The 17,516-nt window shown below is 45.1% G+C and overlaps 2 protein-coding genes across 2 annotated transcripts; one reads left to right on the top strand and one right to left on the bottom strand.

The window, feature by feature from the left end:
• Positions 1-212: 212 nt before the first annotated feature.
• On the top strand, positions 213-1,310 carry LOC136342052 (uncharacterized). The gene is made up of 2 exons (XM_066287488.1): positions 213-467; positions 546-1,310. Exons 1-2 carry the CDS (start codon positions 213-215, stop codon positions 1,308-1,310), a joined length of 1,020 nt encoding a protein of 339 aa, XP_066143585.1.
• Positions 1,311-14,028: 12,718 nt separating this feature from the next.
• On the bottom strand, positions 14,029-15,736 carry LOC136342051 (uncharacterized). Its single transcript, XM_066287487.1, has 3 exons — positions 15,623-15,736; positions 14,196-15,184; positions 14,029-14,140 (listed from the first exon to the last, which is right to left on the bottom strand). Exons 1-3 carry the CDS (start codon positions 15,734-15,736, stop codon positions 14,029-14,031), a joined length of 1,215 nt encoding a protein of 404 aa, XP_066143584.1.
• Positions 15,737-17,516: the final 1,780 nt, after the last annotated feature.

The following is a 17,516-nucleotide window of genomic DNA, read 5'->3' as shown; positions in this document are numbered from 1 at the left end:
GGAAGAGGGGAGGACTCGGATCGTTATCCCGATAGTCCCCGGGGCCAACCTCTGGGACTTCCGCAGGATCGTGGAAATCGCGGCCATGAATCGGGATGACGCCCCAAGGGTCATTTTGTACATGGGGATATTAGAGGGACGAAAAGGTGGTGTTCATCTCAAGGGAGGAGGGCAGCACCTTTAGTGACACCCTAAAACGAGTGCGTCAGCTCATGTCCGAAAGCGGAACACGAGTTGATATCGGCAATGTCATAGAGACCCGCCAAGGCGAGCTCCTCCTGGTGCTGCCGAAGGGGGGGGGGGGGGAGGAGATCCGTTCAATCCTCGACCGTGGGTTGGGGGCTGAGCGGACTCGTACCGGGCTTGGATCCAGGTCCGTCATCTTTCAGGTGGCGGACTTGGATGCCATTGCAACGGAGGAGGTGGTAGAAGTGGTAGCTTTCGAGGCCAAGCTTGCGCCGAACCAGGTGAAACTGGTCGGCCTGTGTTAAAGCTTCGGAGGCTGCCAAACCGCCACCTTTCGAATCAGTGGGGGGGATGAGAAGGTGAGCAGGGTCCGGAAGGTCGCCGAGGACCTGGTTGACATCAGCAGATGCCGACTCAGGGAGCTGAGGGACTCCGAGCGTTGCTACCGATGTTGGGAAGTTGGCCATAAGGCTAGTGCGTGCAAAGGCGTGAACAGGACACGCCTGTGCGCCAGATGCGCCAAGGCGGGGCACAGGGCCGTGGAGTGTAAAAACTCCCGGTACTGCCACCTCTGCAACGCGGACGGCCACAGTGCGGGAGGTCCAAATTGTGGGGGAGGAGCCAATAAGGCTTCTAAGTCCGCGCCCTCGTGGGCAACTAAAGAGAAGGGTGACCGCTCTCCCTCTCTGCCCAAAAGCGAAGCGGGAGGAAAGGTGCCCAAAAAAGGGGAAAAGTCCGGACCTCCCCCTTCAAAAGGACGGCAGGACCGAACTAAAACGGGTGGCAACCGCTCTTCTCCGCTCAAGAGTGGGGAGGAGGAGAAGGGCCCCAAAAGAAGGCGGGTCAAAAAAACATCCGACCCTCCCCCCTTGGGAGGAGGGAAGGAGAATTATGGTGGTGCGCAGAGTTCCCGCTCTTCCTCTCCGCCAATGGGCGGGAAGGAGGAGCGGGAAGCGGCGAGTGGAAGTACGGAGTCGCGGTCCCTCCCTCCTGTTGAAAGAGAGAGGGATCGCAATGCGGACGAGGAGCGCGACTCCCCATCCTCCACCGAGGAGAAGATGGAGACACAAGAAAAGTCGGACCGCGCCGGCCAACAAGGACCGGCCGGCGGCGCAAAGGACTGATCAGGTGAGTGAACTGAATGAGTGAAAGGCAGAGTGAGTGAGTGAGATGTGTGGAGTCATGGCTTCACAAATCAGCGGACTCCGATGCCTCCAGATCACCCTAGACAGGAAGCGGGTGGCTACCGCCCTATTGAGCCAGGTGATCAAAGAAAGAGGCATCGACGTTGTACTGGAGCAAGAGTCGAACAAAACGAAAGGGAACGAAATCCGTGATCAATGCGATGACGCCTTCATATGGCTAGCCGTCCATATGAGGGTGGAGTCAATCCACAAGGGGCGGGGCTTCGTCGCGGTGGGGTTGGTATGGATCACAATGATCTCGGCGTACTTTTCCCCGAATAGGAGGGCGGCCGATTTTGCAGCCTTCCTCAGTAGGTTGGAGGAGTATGTCCGGGAGATGGATGGTAGGAGGGTCCTCATCGCTGGGGACCTGAATGCCAAAAGTGGACGTTTCGGCTCTGACGCGCGAAATGCCTACGGCCTGATTTTAGATGAGTTTCTGGACGCGGGAGAGTTCACCCCTCTGAACGTTGGGCGGGAGTGGACCTTCGGTAACAGGAACGGGAGATCGTTAATTGATGTCACCATGGCTGGTGTGATTGCACCAGGCATGGTTGAGGAGTGGTGCGTGGAGAACGAGTCGGAGAGTGGTAGTGGGCACCGGTACGTCTCCTTCTCCATTAGGAGAGAAGGAGACGCACAACGGGTAAGCGTAGAATGTGAAAGAATGAATAGGTATGGCTGGATTGTTAATGCATGTGGATTGGAACGTGTGCGACGGTACGTGGCAGAGAAAGAGGGCGTGGGCGCGGCTGACGATCCGGATCGAATAGTGAAGGAAATCAGTCGTGTCTGCGGAAAAAGAATCAGGGTGAACGAGGTGCGCGAAAGGTTGCGTACTGGTGGAATGGTGAGATAGCGGATCTGAGACGAACGTGTGTGTGTGTGCCCTACGACGGGTCACCACGAGAGCGAGAGGAAGGAACGTTGCGATCGAGCGAGAGAGATGTGAGAATGAATTAGTTGAGGCGCGAAAGGCACTCAAGGTGTCCATACGGAACGCCAAGAAGGAGTCGTGGAAGGGGCTGTGTGCTGACCTGGAGACGGATGTCTGGGGTCTCGGCTACAAGATCGTAAACGGGAAGCTTGGGCACCTCAAGCGAAGCCACCTCCCAGAAGTAGAAATGCTTCGGAAGGTGGACGAACTATTTCCGACGAAGGAAAGGGTCAGATGGGCTACAGGGAGACCAGGAGGCGAGGACGTACCCCGGGTCACGACGGAGGAGATCTGCCAGGCGGTCGGAAGCCTCAAGAGCCGCAAAGCTCCAAGGTTGGACGGGATCCCGAACGAGGTCTTGAAGCTGTATCTCGGGGTTCTGCTCCAGGGTATGGCGAATTGCCCCACGCGCATCTTGACCTCGGGAGAGTTCCCCAAAGCCTGGAAAAAAGCTCGACTTGTCCTGGTGGTGAAGCCAAAGCGTGATCCGAATGCGGAGCCCGGCTACCGGCCCATCTGTCTTATTGACGGACTCGGAAAGGTGGTCGAGAAGGTGATCAAGGCCAGGCTTCTGGAAGAGGCGACTGTGCGCGGCATGATATGCGAGCGGCAGTTTAGGTTTGTGAAGGGCAGGAGCACCATGGACGCCATGGCGGCGGTCATGCAGATAGTGGAGGAGATCGGGAGGAAGAGTTACACGCACCGGGGGTTCTGCGTTATGGTGAAAGATGTCCGAAACGCTTTTAATTCGGCGCCCTGGGACCTCATCGTCCAAGTGATGAGGAGGTCACAGGTTAACTGGTACTTGTTTGACGTAGTGCAATCGTACCTGCAGGATCGTTTTCTGGTGTTACCTAACGGGGAGGTCCGTGAGTTGTCATGTGGAGTTCCTCAGGGGTCCGTACTGGGTCCCGTTTTGTGGAACTTGTTCTACGACGAGCTGCTGACGGTGGGTTATCCAAAGGGCGTCACTTCGGTGGCGTACGCGGACGACCTGGCGTTGGTGGTAGAGGCAGAGAACGGGGAAATCCTGGAGACGAGAGTCAGGCGTGCCATGGAACTGGTCTCCGACACGTTCCGTAGGAAAGGCCTGACCATGGCGACGGATAAGACGGAGATGGTGCTCCTGGCCGAACGACGCAAGCTGACAAGCATGCGTCTGATGGTGGAAGAAGTAACGTACGAATCGGTGGAATGCCTGAAATACTTGGGTGTGTGGTTTGGTAGGAATGATCGCCTCGGGGAGCACATCCGCTGTACTGCCGACAAGGTGGAAAGGATCGTTCAGAAATTGGAAAGAATTCTCCCTAGAGTGAATGGGCTCGGATGTGAAAGGCAAAGGGTGATGGTTATGGCTGCATCATTCGCCCTGCTTTACGCCACGCCGATTTGACAATCAGAGCTGGCGTACCGGGAGTACAACGCTGTCCTGGAGCGGGAAAAGCAGACAGCTCGCGGTCAGGGTACCGTGTACTTACAGGACGGCACTGAGCGCAGCAGTGTTGGCACTGGCTAAGATCCCACCGGTGCGACTCCGAGTGCGGGAAATAAGTACGAAAGACGAAGGTGAAAGTAGGAAAAATGCGGCGAAGTGGGCCTTGAACGACTGAGAAAAAGAATGGGCCTCCTATGATGGATGGATGAAGGTCTTCGTTTCCAGCAGTAGACGGTGGTTCGAGTGCGCATGGGCAAAACTCAACTTTGCCGTGTCCCAAGTTTTGACCGGTTACGGAGTGTTTGGGAAATACCTGCGGCGCATAGGCATCGAGCGCAGTGACCACTGCTGCTTCTGTGGGAGCGAGATAGAGGGTGTGTGTGATACTCCTGCGCACACGCTGTGGGAGTGTCCTGAATGGGAGGTAGATCGCGTCGTGGCCCGAGAGAGAGGACTCAACCTAGATCGAAACGCGATCAGCAGCGAGCTAGTAGGAAGTGAGTCCAAGTGGGACTCATTCATGAGACTGTGTGGAAGCGTGATGGACGCGAAGCGGAAAAAAGAGAATGAATGGCGTGAGAATGTGGGGAGAGTAGTCCTCGACGTTGCCGAGGAGGCTGGAGAGGCCGGTTAAGGGCAAGCGGAGTTCCACCGACCCCCCTGGAGTAATACCGAAAGGTGGTTCCGGGGGGGAGATATCAAACGGTGAAGAGAGGAAGGTTTTTAGTGGGTAGGCTCCTCTCTTCAGGGGGTGAATCCCACATAACCTGGTCACCAGTCCATCAGACCGTGTCAACTCGTGTCGAGAATCGCTGCCTCTCATCCCGCGCAGGGTTCGTAGGTACCACAGTAAAAAACTATTAGGGAAATTTAGCATATGTTTTGACTTTCTAAAAAAAAGGCGGTTAAAGTTTAATTGTTTTACATAGAACATGAACAATTTAGTGTAAATAATTTCAGATTTCCAGCTAAATTTAATTTTTGCTTGGACTGATAGGCCTCACCCGTGAAACAAAGGGTTAATTGGGCTGGTTACAAACTATGATTTTGATCACATATCCGACACCGATACCGCTCCAACATGAAGAGAAGAAAAAAGGGAGCCAAATTACTTCGATTATTCCTTAAGTACTAAACCTGAGGAATTCCAACCAGGGGCTCACTACCACCAAGAAACTTTACGGGCTATGGCCGAGCTGAATGCCATAAATCGCGCCTATCTGGCGAATACCTATACGAGTCGCCTTTCTGGGAACATTGCAGGCCCACGAAACTGCAGATCGTGGCAATAGTCCGAAACGAGAAAACTTCCTTTGACTAGTAGCATATTCCCTAGCCATAAGTACCCTTGGTTGTAGCTTGATTGGTACTGTGGTCTGGCTCTTAGATAGTATTCTTAGAATAAATATCGAAGTATTGTACATGGGCGTAACTTAAGGGATGAAAATACAAATAACAACAACTGTTTAGGCCAAGGGCTTCCCGAGTTCCTGCCTAACAGTAATGACTGCCTCACTAGGCACCCACAGAGGAATCCAAATACGCTGGCGAGGTTTCGTAATTCGAAGGACCAGACGGGCTACCATCATAAAATAATGGGGTTCCAAAGGTTCGAGAGGGTATAGAAACTCTGTTACACGTATTAAACTAAATTTAATCACAGACTAGTTGAATTACAGAGTTGAATGGTGATTAACCTATTAACAATAACGTCCGTGTATACATTTCTATTGCGACGAGAGCGTGAGACGTTCGTAAAGTTCTGTGTTTGTGAAATTGAGAGAGGAGAGAAGTTGCTGGTAACGCGACGAGGTGAGAAACGGTTCTGTTCTTTGCTCCAAGAGGAGTCGTGCTCCTTCTCGAAAAATGCAAGTCCCTGAGTTTGGTTTTTTCCCACGATTTCGTGGGAAAATCACCATCTTGATGGTCTAACACCATTGCCTCATCGTTAACACCCTCTGGTTCTTGCCCACTTGCGAGTTTGTTGCGACATGCCATCCTAATTTACTGCGGCCCTTAATCTATTGGACAATTTGCACTTCATAAATCAGGGTGGAAGTAAACCATATAAAAGATGATTAGCGCGGTACCCATTGTTTGGCACCTAATGGTATATCGAGTTTTGGACTCTGTTTTCTCTCTTTTCCAAATTTATTGCCTAGATGTTAAGGAATTGCGTAAGAGCGATCTTTATGTTGGAGTTTCTCCTACAACAACTAACAAAGTAAACTACAACAGAAAAACCAATAACTTAAAGTCCCTAACAAAGATATAAAACAAACAGATCGATTTGCCTTTAGATGCCGCAAAAAAACACTTTATTTCAATCTAAAAGATTATTGTTGAAATATAATTTCTCTAGAGTATAATTTAAAACTATATTTATGAGGGTGAGTGCGGCTTCTGTCATCACTTTGAAATTGAATCGAATATCAGCAGAAATCGGAGTTGGAATAGAATAGGAATTCCTCATCTTCGGGAAAGTCTTAAATACTAAACCCTCTGTGCGGCGCACCATGGGCATACCTTGGTTGGGGGTGCCCTCGACACGACGTGCACTACTCGTCGCCTAGGATAGTGGTGCTGAAACTGATAAGAAGTACTTCGTCGGCGGTAATTGCGTCTACATCATAAGGGCCGACAAAGTTTATCATCAGTAATACCGATTGCCGACAAAGTAACTCGGTGGGAATTTTCACGTACCAGCCACAGTTTACCATGGGTGTGCCAAAGGGGTACATCATCTCTTTCACAATAACTTAACCGTAACTCTACTTACAATCGACAACCGTTTCGATAGAGTCTCGACCTGATCGAAATACACAATGCAACATGATTAAAAACTATCTACAGGGTGGTTGATTTGACTACTGGATCCTACATATATAATATCTCGATAATAAAATTTAATATTTTATATAATGCCTTCATCCAAATGCTGACATACGAAAGTTGTGTTAGGTGGTAAAAACATAATTTTCAGATTATCAAGCTTCAACTCATGCGCGTGTGATGCAGCATTATCAAGAAATAAATGGACATTTTTATTTTTCTGTCAAATTGCATTAACCATGAAGACATAATCTCTTTAGTCATCCATGCCCTTTTGTCTGATTTCCAAACTGCTGGTAAATCCTTGATTGCGATGTTTTTTAAAGCACGAGGACGAACTGCTTTACCGATAACTAACAAATCTTCTTTGCCTTCGGTTATATTAGTGAAGAATAAGATTGTAAGTCCATCTTTAAGAAACTTTCCACACGACAATTTTTCTGATTTAAAAGTTAAAATTTTATGTGGTAAAGCGCGGAAGAAAAGTCTACTTTCATCCGCATTAAAAATATTTTCTGGTTTGTAACTAATCAGTAAAGAAAGGACTTTTTCAATAAATTTTTCAACCTCTTCTTGATCTACATTTGCCAATTCGCCCGATAAAAATTTTGAAACTGATATTGCATCGGTATTTCCACTTCTTTAACCATCGGTGTGAAACATTAAAATTTCAATATTCCAGTTTTTCCGCAAATTTTTTGACTTTTTCCTTTATTAACGGACCAGGATTCACAGAACATTTTGTATACGGGGTGGCCCAATTAAAACAGTTCATCCGAATTATCTTGAATGAAATTTTTTTCTTCGTTGCACCTCGGGGCATGTCAATTTTACTTCTAAGGGAAACATTTTTTTTTATTATAAATTTGTAAGTGTAGAGCCTTTCCTCTAACCGGGGTGACATTATCTTTGTTAAGGGGTTCCTTCAACAAACGAAACCGCGAAAATGACAATTTCGTTTACGAAAACGGACTGTATTAAATTTCACTTATTGTAATGATGACAAAATTTGTTGGTCTAAGTATGAAGGAGATTGCTTAGTTAGGCAATTTTTTTTTGCGAGGTGGGAATCTTCTTAAGACACCTGGCTTCGACGTGCAGACAGGTAGTATGGGATTCGACCGACCATTATGTCACCCGCCTACCCACTAAAACCACCTTCTCTCTTCGTCCCCGGTATCGCCTTACAGCATTCCTTCAGGGCACCTTCCCCCCTTCCACCTCTCCTCCGTCGCTCTTTCTCCTTCACACTCTTATCCTACATTATCCTTTCCACCATTCTTTCAAACCCCCTCTACTTTTCATCTATCTCCACCAATTCACGCCTGATCATGTTTCGGTCCAGGTTGAGTGCCCTCTCCCTGGTCCCTACACGATACCCCAAGTGGGCGAGTTACGAATTACGATTTTGATCACATATCCGAAATTGACACAGTTCCAAGACCAAGAGAAAAAAGAGCAAAATTACTTTACCCATCCCTCAAGTACAAAAACCAAGGAGCTCCAACCAGAGGCGCACCACTACCAAGAGCCCTTACAGGATATAGTCGCGCCGGATGCCATAAATCGCGGCCATCTGGCGAATACCTATACGAGCCGCTTTTCTGGGAATACTGCGCAAGCCCACCGAATTGAAGATCGCAGCAATAGTCTCACCGAAAAAGCTTCTTTTTACTAGTAACATATTTCTCTGTCATAAAAAACGCTTGGATATGGCCTGATTAGCACCGTGGTATGGCACCCAAACGGTATTCTTAGAATAAGTGTCGAGGTACATGGGCGTAATTTAAATGATGAAAATATAAGTAAATTAACAACATCAAAAATCAATAACCTAAAGTTCCTAACACCCTTCAAGAATCTTAAATGGCGGGGTATCAAGCGGCATATAAAAATCAAAGATATTTCAATTCACTTTACAAGTATCCTGAAATTTTTTTGTTACGCCCTTAAATATTGTAAGAAAACCCTTTAAGACATCGGTGAAATAAATAGAGACAAAAAATTACCTAAACTTAATAATAATAAACTCGCAAATATTACAAAAAATTATGTTTATCATTGAATTCTTACAATAAAGTAATGGTGTAAAGACTTACTGAATCAAGTCTTGATGTCTTCATCGACCAAGTTAAAACCCCAAGTTGCGCCTCTTCACATCTTACATTTGTTGCCTCCCAGATGTCGCGATCCGTTAGATTCTCTAGAAATGGTTTATGGTTCAAATTCCTCGTCCTTTCTACTTTGGCTAAGAGCTAAGTTACAGGGCACTCAAGTCATAAATGTACATCAGAGGTGATTCTTGGGTACCAGAATTCCCCACCATTACCTTTGGCGGTGGTCGTAATCGGAGGAGTCATCGCGTCCCGTTCGGGATAAAGGCAATATTCGGGTCACGGGATAATTTGCCCATTGGCTGTTAAGCCTGGAGAAATGGGCATTCCTCGAGTGAAATGCGCTCCGACTAAGAGTACACCTATGTCTGCTGACCATCAACTTCCAGTACTTACGGGCTGGGAGAAGCTGGGAAATATTATTATCTTCTTTACTATCACGATTGGCACTCATCAGTTGAAGGCAGATTGATACCTCGCCAATTCTCAATCATAACTCATACTCTTTGTCGGAATCGCGATCATTCAATCTTATGTTTCTTCAACTAAGTTTTAATCATAGTTATGTGTTACAAGTCAGTTAATAAACCGTATTAATGTTTAAAGGGTTGTCCTAATTTCATGGTTGTCGGGAGATCCCACGTGTTTACCTTGCTAAGCAGGTATCTAGTCCGTCCTGGACTTTTGTAACTAGAAGTGCAACGTCGGTATTTTGAACCGACAAGTACTACAAGTAGTGCTCGCGTGTAAGCGCTCTCGTATAATAACTCGCGGGTGGTATCTCCAACCTCCAAGGAAGGAATTCCTGTATATCGATAAACAAATGGGTTTTGTTAGCATTTGACGGGTAGTTGTGTTCCGATTTTACGCTGATCAGGTTTGTCAATTCATTCGACGATTCAAGTCATCATAACTTACACCACTGCAGAGAAAAACGAAATTGTCACTCTCTATTTCAACGATAATGAAATAGCCCGAGAAACTGCAAGAATTTTTGATGGAGGCGTCCTAGTAAGAATCTGAGCCATCCCTGTGTGATGAAGTCAATATCTGCATTTATGGAAACTGGATCCGTTGCTAACAGAAACTTGAAAGGCGACACCGTTACCAAGGAGAAAGCACAAATTGCAATTTTGGATCCTATTAAACTGGTGTAAAAAACTGAAATTGTGGTAATTTTTTTTGAATGAATTCAGTACTCTTCTCACTTTTCGGTATGAATTTATTATATATTATGCGAGCTTACAAATTCACAACGCGGACACTGCTTCTGCATTGCGAGATTAGAAAAAAGGAAGAAAGTCAGTATTTATGGGAGTAGGGGGGCGACCCCGGGGGGAAAAAAAAATTTTGACGGCAAGACGGTACTACCAGCTTGTGTGGGGTTTCACTTACTAAAAAAACCTCGTGTTTGCAGAGAATGAGAGGTTTTTGAATCCGAGCCTTAATCCTTCATCGCGCTTTTGTACTGCTTTTTAATTTTGGCATCAGATAACAGATTCAAGTGGGATTATCGCTTTCCTATCTGCCATCACTCTAGGCCTTTAGTTGTGTACCTCTCGGAGGTATCAATGTTTCCTCCGCGATCTTTGACTTAAATTAATTACCCCGTCGACAACGGGTTCTTCCGCCCTCTTCTGTTCTTCCAGCCGCTTTTTTCTTCGTCGACTGTCTCTTTGATGGTTGTTGATTTGCAATAATGAGTCCGAAGTTCTAGAATAGCTATCTGGCCTTCTTCCTTCGATGATTCCAGGGGACGCTTTTTGGCATTTTGTCTTTTATTTCTTAATTCTTTCGACTTATTTGATCCTGTATGGATAGTTTCCCATTATCATCCATTATCCAGCAATTGATGTCTTGGACTCTTGTACTGTATGGCATTTTCTGGACTGTAGTGCGTTGTCGTCCTGGTTAGCTCATGTGGATGTTCTTCCGTTCCTTGGAAAGTCTTGATTGTATATTCTTTGATAACGTGCGTCATTGATCCGTGACTGAGATCTCTCTATCGTTTAATTGCTAATGTACCAAGGCGTACCCAAAGCCGTTCTCAGAGCAACGTTATCTGTTGCCTGAAGAGTCTTCAGATGCGTCCTGGCTACATAAATCCATGTCATTGATGCATACCATGTCGCTGTGATTGAATGACTGTTTTGATGAGCATGATTTTGTTCCTAAGGAGTAGTTTGAACTTCTTCCTTATTATCGGGTAAAGTATTGCTCTCGTGTTTTTTGTCTTTTTTCTAGTCTTTGCTATGTACGGCTGCCACGTAAGTCTTTCCTCCGTGTCTCCGCCCAGGTACGTGACTTAGTTACTCAATGGTATCTGTTCGCTTCTAATCACCAGTCGGGTTTCGTTCATGATTTTTCTTTTTCATCCAAAAACGATAGCCTGAGTCTTTTCTACATTTATTTCTACCTTCCATTTCGAAAACTATTTTTCCAAGGGTTGGATTTCTCCTTGCAAATATCTAACTAGCATTGTCCCGTTCCGGGATCTGGCTAGTATCGCTGTATCGTCGGCGTGTAGTGCCAGTTCGATTCGTCTGGCTCTGCGAAAATCGAACACGTAAATATTGTACATGAACAGTACGTCTCCTTGAAGTAGTCCCACTTCTATTTCCCTGTACGTTGAATGTTGTCTATCCAGATTGATCCGGAATGTCATATTTTGGAGAAAGGATCGGACGCGTTTGACTAGCAAGATTTAAATCTCGGGTCTGTCATTTTTACCAAAAGGCCTTTGTGCTAAACTCTATCGAATGCCTTTGAGGCGTCCAATAGTTCAGCTTCTACGGCCTGTTTCCTATTGAAGTTGTCCGTTATGAATTTCGTCGTTCTGAGCACCTAAGGTCCTTTTTGAACGTTGTTTTCTAAACCCTAATGGTTCCTATCGGATGGTTTTAGGCATTCTGTCAATCTTCTCAAAATGATTCTTTCCACGACCTTTCCCATATGTTACAGGAGCCTTATCAGTTTGAACTTCTGTAGAAGAAGGTGATTCTTTTCCTGGTTTGGGTAGCAAGATGATTTCAACCTTTTTCCAGTTCTCCGGGAAGTGCCGTAGTCTTAGAATCGCATTCGCCATTTTTACCAATGCAACTATTCCTCTTAATGGTAATTTCTTAAAAATCTTGTTTCCTATCTGATCGCATGCTTGTGGTTTTCTTACTTTTAGGTATGATTTCTTTTATATCTTCTGGCGTTGCGTGGCTCATAATTTCTTAGTCCTCCATATTATCAATTTGGCCTACTCGTCTGTCCACTCCTATCTCCCAGATTCCTGTGTCGTTTTCATCTTCGACTTCATTTTCCTGAAATTGCTTTTCTAAATTGACAACAAAGGCCTCTGCTTTTCTTCCAAGGTATACATGATTCCTCGTAGTCCATGGATGGGAGAATTCGGTTTTATTTTTGATTTCATTGCTTTAAGTGTTTTTCACTTGCTCCTCTCCTGTAGATCGAGAAATTCCAGATACTCCTGCCACTCCCCCCCGCGGTGTCTCCACCTTGTCGTGGTGGGGGGGCTGCACGTCTCCGGCTCCTCTGGCTTCTTCAGCGGGTTTCCTGCTGGGGAGGTCATAGGAAGGGGAGACCGACTAAGAGAGACACAAAAAAGGTATGCAATGAGTGAACTAGGAAAATGTGTACCCCAGGCGGGTGATAGCCCCGGTGGCCGGCGCTAGCCCCACGGATTCTGGGGGGGGCCGAGGTTTACTCAAGGCTGTTTAGGGGGGTGTACATGGAGAGACGGGTTTCAGAGCCCTCCATAGGGGTCTTTGATGTACAATGGGAGGGGACAGACAAACGGACAAGAGACAAGACAAGACAAGACAGGACAACACATGACAGAGAAGTGTGATCAAAGAAAAGGAAAGTTTTAGACACCTCTATAGGGAAAAATTATGAAGAAGAACTATACAAAAAAAGGGAAAGTGCGGAAGCCTTTATATTGATTGAAGCAATTGAGGGTATTACGGGGTTGATAAAAGAATTAGAGGGAAAAATAGTAAAGAACACACAAAGGGACATTTAAGAAATAACAAAAAAACTGAAGAAAACAGGGGATGCTTTAAATAGGGATATAGTAAAGAAATGGTTAGTGAAAAATAGATATGAGATGACTGAAAAAATGACTTTTGACGCGGACGTACAAACAGACGGACAAATTGGAACTAGGGAACAGGGAACGCAGACAGGAATGGAGGGGGTCATAATGGAAGTTACGGGAATTAAAAATTATACGGAGTTTAAAGAAATACAACAGAAGGAATGGCATGAATCAGCATTTACAAAAACAGAAATTGAAACTGGGGTGAACTTTTTGGAGACAAAGACAGAAAGGGTGAAAGTGGTAATAAGTGACAATGAAAGGGGAATACAGAATAAGATCAAGCAGAGGTATCCGGAATTAAACGAACGTGTGGAGGGATATGAGGTAATCGAGCAAACGGTGAGGTTTAAATATGGGACTGGGCAGAAACAGAAAATGGATAAAATGAAACAGAAAAGTGAAGTAAAAAATAAAAGGGAGACTTACGCATTGATAGTAGATAGAATACCGGGGGAAAAACTTGAGGAAACAGTGGGCAAAATTAAGGGGTCAATTGATAAAAAAGAGGGGGTGAAAGACATAAACAATGTACGAACAACGAAAAAAGGAAAAATCTTGCTGACTATGGGGAAAGAAGAAAAAAGTGTGAAAGAGATTAAAGAGGCAATACAAAAAGGAGTGGTGACTAGAGTGACAGTGACGGGACCAAATGAAAAGAGGGTACTGTTTAATATTAAAGGAATGGAGATTACAACGACGAGTGAAGAAGTGAAGAGGGCTATTATGGATAGGGTGAAAGGTCTCGGCGAGGAACATTTTACGCTGGGAAACATGAGAGGGAATATGGGAAACACACAGGCGGTAACGCTGACCATCGGTGAAAGATGGGCGGAGAAACTAATGGTGGAGCAATATATCAGGGTGGGATTTGTCCGATGCAGGATGGAGAGAAGTGTGGATGTGGTGCGGTGCTACAGATGTTGGGGGTTGGAACATCTGGCTAGGGACTGTACGGGTGGTGACAGAAGAGGGTGTTGTTTTGTGTGTGGAGAGGAGGGACATAAGAGTGATGAGTGCAAGGGAGAGGAATGGTGCGCAATTTGCGACACCAAAGGACACAGAACGGGAACAGGTAGGTGCGGAGCCTTTCGGATGGCCCTGCGCAAAGCCAGGATAGTAGAGGTGAAGGGAGGTGAAGCTGCGCCACCTCCGGTGCAAACCGGAGGAGCCTAGCCTATAAATACCACCCCCCCCCTGAAGTAATGCCTAACGGCGGTTCCGGGGGGGATTCAGGGTGAAGAGAGGAGGATTTTAGTGGATAGGCATCCCAATCTTGGGCGAATCCCACATAACCCGGTCGCTCGAACATCAGACCAAGTACCTTTTGAAGGTTTCCCTCCTCTATAAAAAAAATAAATTAAAAAAAATAATAATAAAATAAAATAAAAAAAGATACTCCTGCCACTGTTTTTCCCTGGCTTCTAGCGGAGCCGCTTTGACCCTCCTATTTAATTTATTTAAAGCGTTTTCGTCGGTCAAACCATTTGACCTAAATGCCCTTTTTTGATTTATTATCTTTCCTGAACTAAACCGTTTGGTTTTCTCTAGGATTTTAGCCATGTATTTCCTTATACTCGATTTTCTCGTGATTTTGGAGCTCGCATTTAGGGCCGTTTTTATGTCACTCTTCAGAGTCCACATATTCTCCTCGATTTCCATTACATTTTCTATTCTGTTTATGACGAAGAGATCTCTTCGCAAAGTTATCCTAAACAGGCCCCAATTTGTCTTTGTAAACTCGGTGCTATCTTCTGCCGTTGGTCCGTTTCCGAGTAGAACTTCTATTGGAGCGTGATCGGACGATCCTTTCTGTAGGACTTTCATTTCTAATTCTATGACAACATTTCTGGCTAAAATGATGTCCAAAACGTTATTCGTTACCACGGTTGCTTGGTGTATGGGCTCTTCCGTTACCATTACATGCACGTCTTCTCTCTTTTCTAAAAATGCTTCCAACTCTTTGCTATTTCGATTTGTGATTTTGCTGTGCCAATGTCGAGATTTTACATTGAAATCCCCGATTTCTATATGTTGTTCTCTTTGTTTCAGAAAGAGAACTTCCTCTAGGCCGTTCTGCAACAGTCCTTGGGTCAGTACGCGATAACAGGAGGCGATTTCCAGTTTACCTCTGGCGGTAATGACCTCCACTGCTATGGCTTCCATTATTTCCGTTTGTAACAACGATATCTGCACGTGCTGAATGTTGTTTTTGACAAAAAATGCTGTTGCTCCATGTGCCACTTCTCCTTGAATTTCTTTGTCCTTCCTGTGTAATTGATATTCTAGGACCCTGATATCTTCAGTAGGTCGCAGCGTCGTTTCCTGGATGGCTACAACATCGGTAATTTGGAGTTGTAGAAGTTCCTGCAGTTCCGTTTTACATCCCTTATTACAATTAATTTTTCATGATATTATCTGCGCAGTGCTAAAGATTTTGGGTGTGCTGCCATTTAACTCTGTAGTTTCAGTAAATTAGCAAAGAATGTAGTCATTGCTAAATACATCATTTGCATCTGTTTCAGAGCTTGCTGAAAATCAACAACGTCTCCTTTTTTGGGAGTTAATTTGTTGGTTTTTGTCTCACCACCCTAGCAGGTCCCAGGCTTGAACAGTAGCGGGAGAAGGGCTTTTTTCATGGTATTTCTTGGCTCTTGCTTCTTCTGTTGGAGTTCCTGCTTTTGTTTGATTGATTGGTGTTGAGGTACTTGTTTGCACCCTCTGTAGCTGTCACGATTAGGTCCACAGCAATTTGCGCGTTTGGCCGGGGTGTTTTTGGCGTTTTTGCATTTTTCTGTTAAGCGAGTTTCCCCACATTTCACTCACTTTGGTGTGGCCGTGCAGTGTCGCTGTAAGCTCCCAAATTTGTGCCAACAGTGGCGTTGCGCCGATCCAGACTGCTGCCTTTGGGCTTCCACCCTGATATTTATATCGCAGCATCTCTGGACTGCAAAGATCTTTTCCTCATCTTCAAGAATTACCTGGACCAACATCAGTGGTAAAATCCTCTTATCGATCCTGTTTTTCATTTTTTGGACAAAGAAAGTGTGAATTCCTTGTTCAGTCAGGTTGATTTGACTGCTTCTCCAGTCACTTTATGGGAAATCAATCCTACTACTGCCCAGATTTTCTTATCCTCAAGCAGGTTGTAGGTGTGGAACTCCTTTTTGTCCTGTTTCGGTAATTTGGTTATTGCCCGGTAATCTTCCGCTGAATTTGGGGATATTGCTACCCCCTGTCCGGTCAGTTTAGCATTACTGTAAACAATATTTTTAGACCGTAGCATGTTGCAGACGGTGGTCGTGCGCATTTTTAATGATTCTTGGGGGATTTTCTTCCCGATCGGTTGTCTCTTCTCTTCTTGTTGAGACTGCTAATTTTTTCCAGTCTCTACTAAAGAAATTGCTTTCCTTTTTGGTTCGACTTCCTACCTTTTCTCTTGTCTTTGCTGTCGCTGGATTTGTCTCCAGTTCCTGCATTTCTTCATCCGATTCGGGAATTTCTCCTGAGGAAGCCTCCTTTTGGGATGTCTGATTAATCCTTTTATTTTCAGTTCCTTTCCTTTATTTTCAATCTTCTTTAATTTGTCTTCAACGCGCTGTAAATCCTCAATCAATCTATAATTCTTACAAGCTCCTTTACAATGTTTTGCAGTTGTTCGATTTTTTTTCTTCGGCTGCATTCTCATCATACAGGTGCTGGTTCAGCACCATTAATGTGTCGGGGTTACGTCGGCATACTTCAGCCACTTTTGCAATATCTTCCATCGTCCTTTGGGTCAGAAATTCCGCCGGCTTTTTTAGGCCTAAATTGGCCTTAGGCCTTTCTTATTGCTTTTTTTCCCGACTTGATTTGCCACTAATGGGTTCTTTTGTCAGGGTGCCGCTCTCGCTTGAATTTTCACAGATACGTCCGCTCACTTTCACATCGATTTCAAGACTAGAGATCTAGTACATGTTCGCCAATCTTAAATACTAAAATCCCCTGATGATAACCATGGGCGTACCCTGGCTGGAGTGCCATTAGCCGCTAAACTGCTCCGCAGCCTTAAACCGTGAGGAAAAATCTTTTTTTTTTAGAGATATCACCAGTGGGCAGGCATTGGTATTGTAAATTTTGATTCAACGCAGCATATTGCTGGGGATTCCCACGCCGACGAAGCATATAGCTAAGAATTCTAATGTACATGATAAGGCTGGCCGTAAGCGTACCATAAGGGTATGTCGTATCCTTAACTGTCTTATAACATACACCTAAAATGAACTATCTATAGATTACATTAAATATAAAAGAAGTGGATCGTGTAAAGCAAGAAAAGTTTATTTCAAGCACCCGAGAATTAGAAGCAATATCAGGTATTCTATGTAGTAGTATTCAGTGGATCTTGAAAAAGCGAAATTTCCATTCCTATAAGGTGTATCTGCATGCAATTTTGTGAAATTGTTGGGAAAATACCCAACATCTTCACCCACTGATAAAACTTCTTTTTATGTTGCCAACGTAAACCCTTATTAATCACCCTTAAGGACAGTGTTTACATTAGTCAACGGCATACACATTCCACACTCTTTCCACACTCATAACTCTTCTCACCCATCATTTTTCTCACACCTTTATGGTACCGTATCGATAAGCAATTCTTAGTCCTCAGCACTAATAATTCACATTAATTGGTATGACTATGAGGTGGTAAAAATATAAATGGATAACATGAGGTTCA

The sequence above is a fragment of the Euwallacea fornicatus genome, chromosome 11 (genome assembly GCF_040115645.1).
Source record: "Euwallacea fornicatus isolate EFF26 chromosome 11, ASM4011564v1, whole genome shotgun sequence".
In the NCBI taxonomy this organism is placed as follows: domain Eukaryota; kingdom Metazoa; phylum Arthropoda; class Insecta; order Coleoptera; family Curculionidae; genus Euwallacea; species Euwallacea fornicatus.
This window is presented reverse-complemented; position numbering and strand designations above follow the sequence as displayed.

Coding starts and splice junctions, on each gene's coding strand:
- LOC136342051 (XM_066287487.1), bottom strand. CDS start 15,736: ATGCTGCGATATAAATATCAGGGTGGAAGCCCAAAGGCAGCAGTCTGG. Junction 15,185..15,622: donor CACTGCACGGCCACACCAAA/GTGAGTGAAATG, acceptor AATTGTAATAAG/GGATGTAAAACGGAACTGCA. Junction 14,141..14,195: donor AGGGAAAAACAGTGGCAGGA/GTATCTTTTTTT, acceptor TTTTTTTTATAG/AGGAGGGAAACCTTCAAAAG.
- LOC136342052 (XM_066287488.1), top strand. CDS start 213: ATGTCCGAAAGCGGAACACGAGTTGATATCGGCAATGTCATAGAGACC. Junction 468..545: donor CCAAGCTTGCGCCGAACCAG/GTGAAACTGGTC, acceptor GGGGATGAGAAG/GTGAGCAGGGTCCGGAAGGT.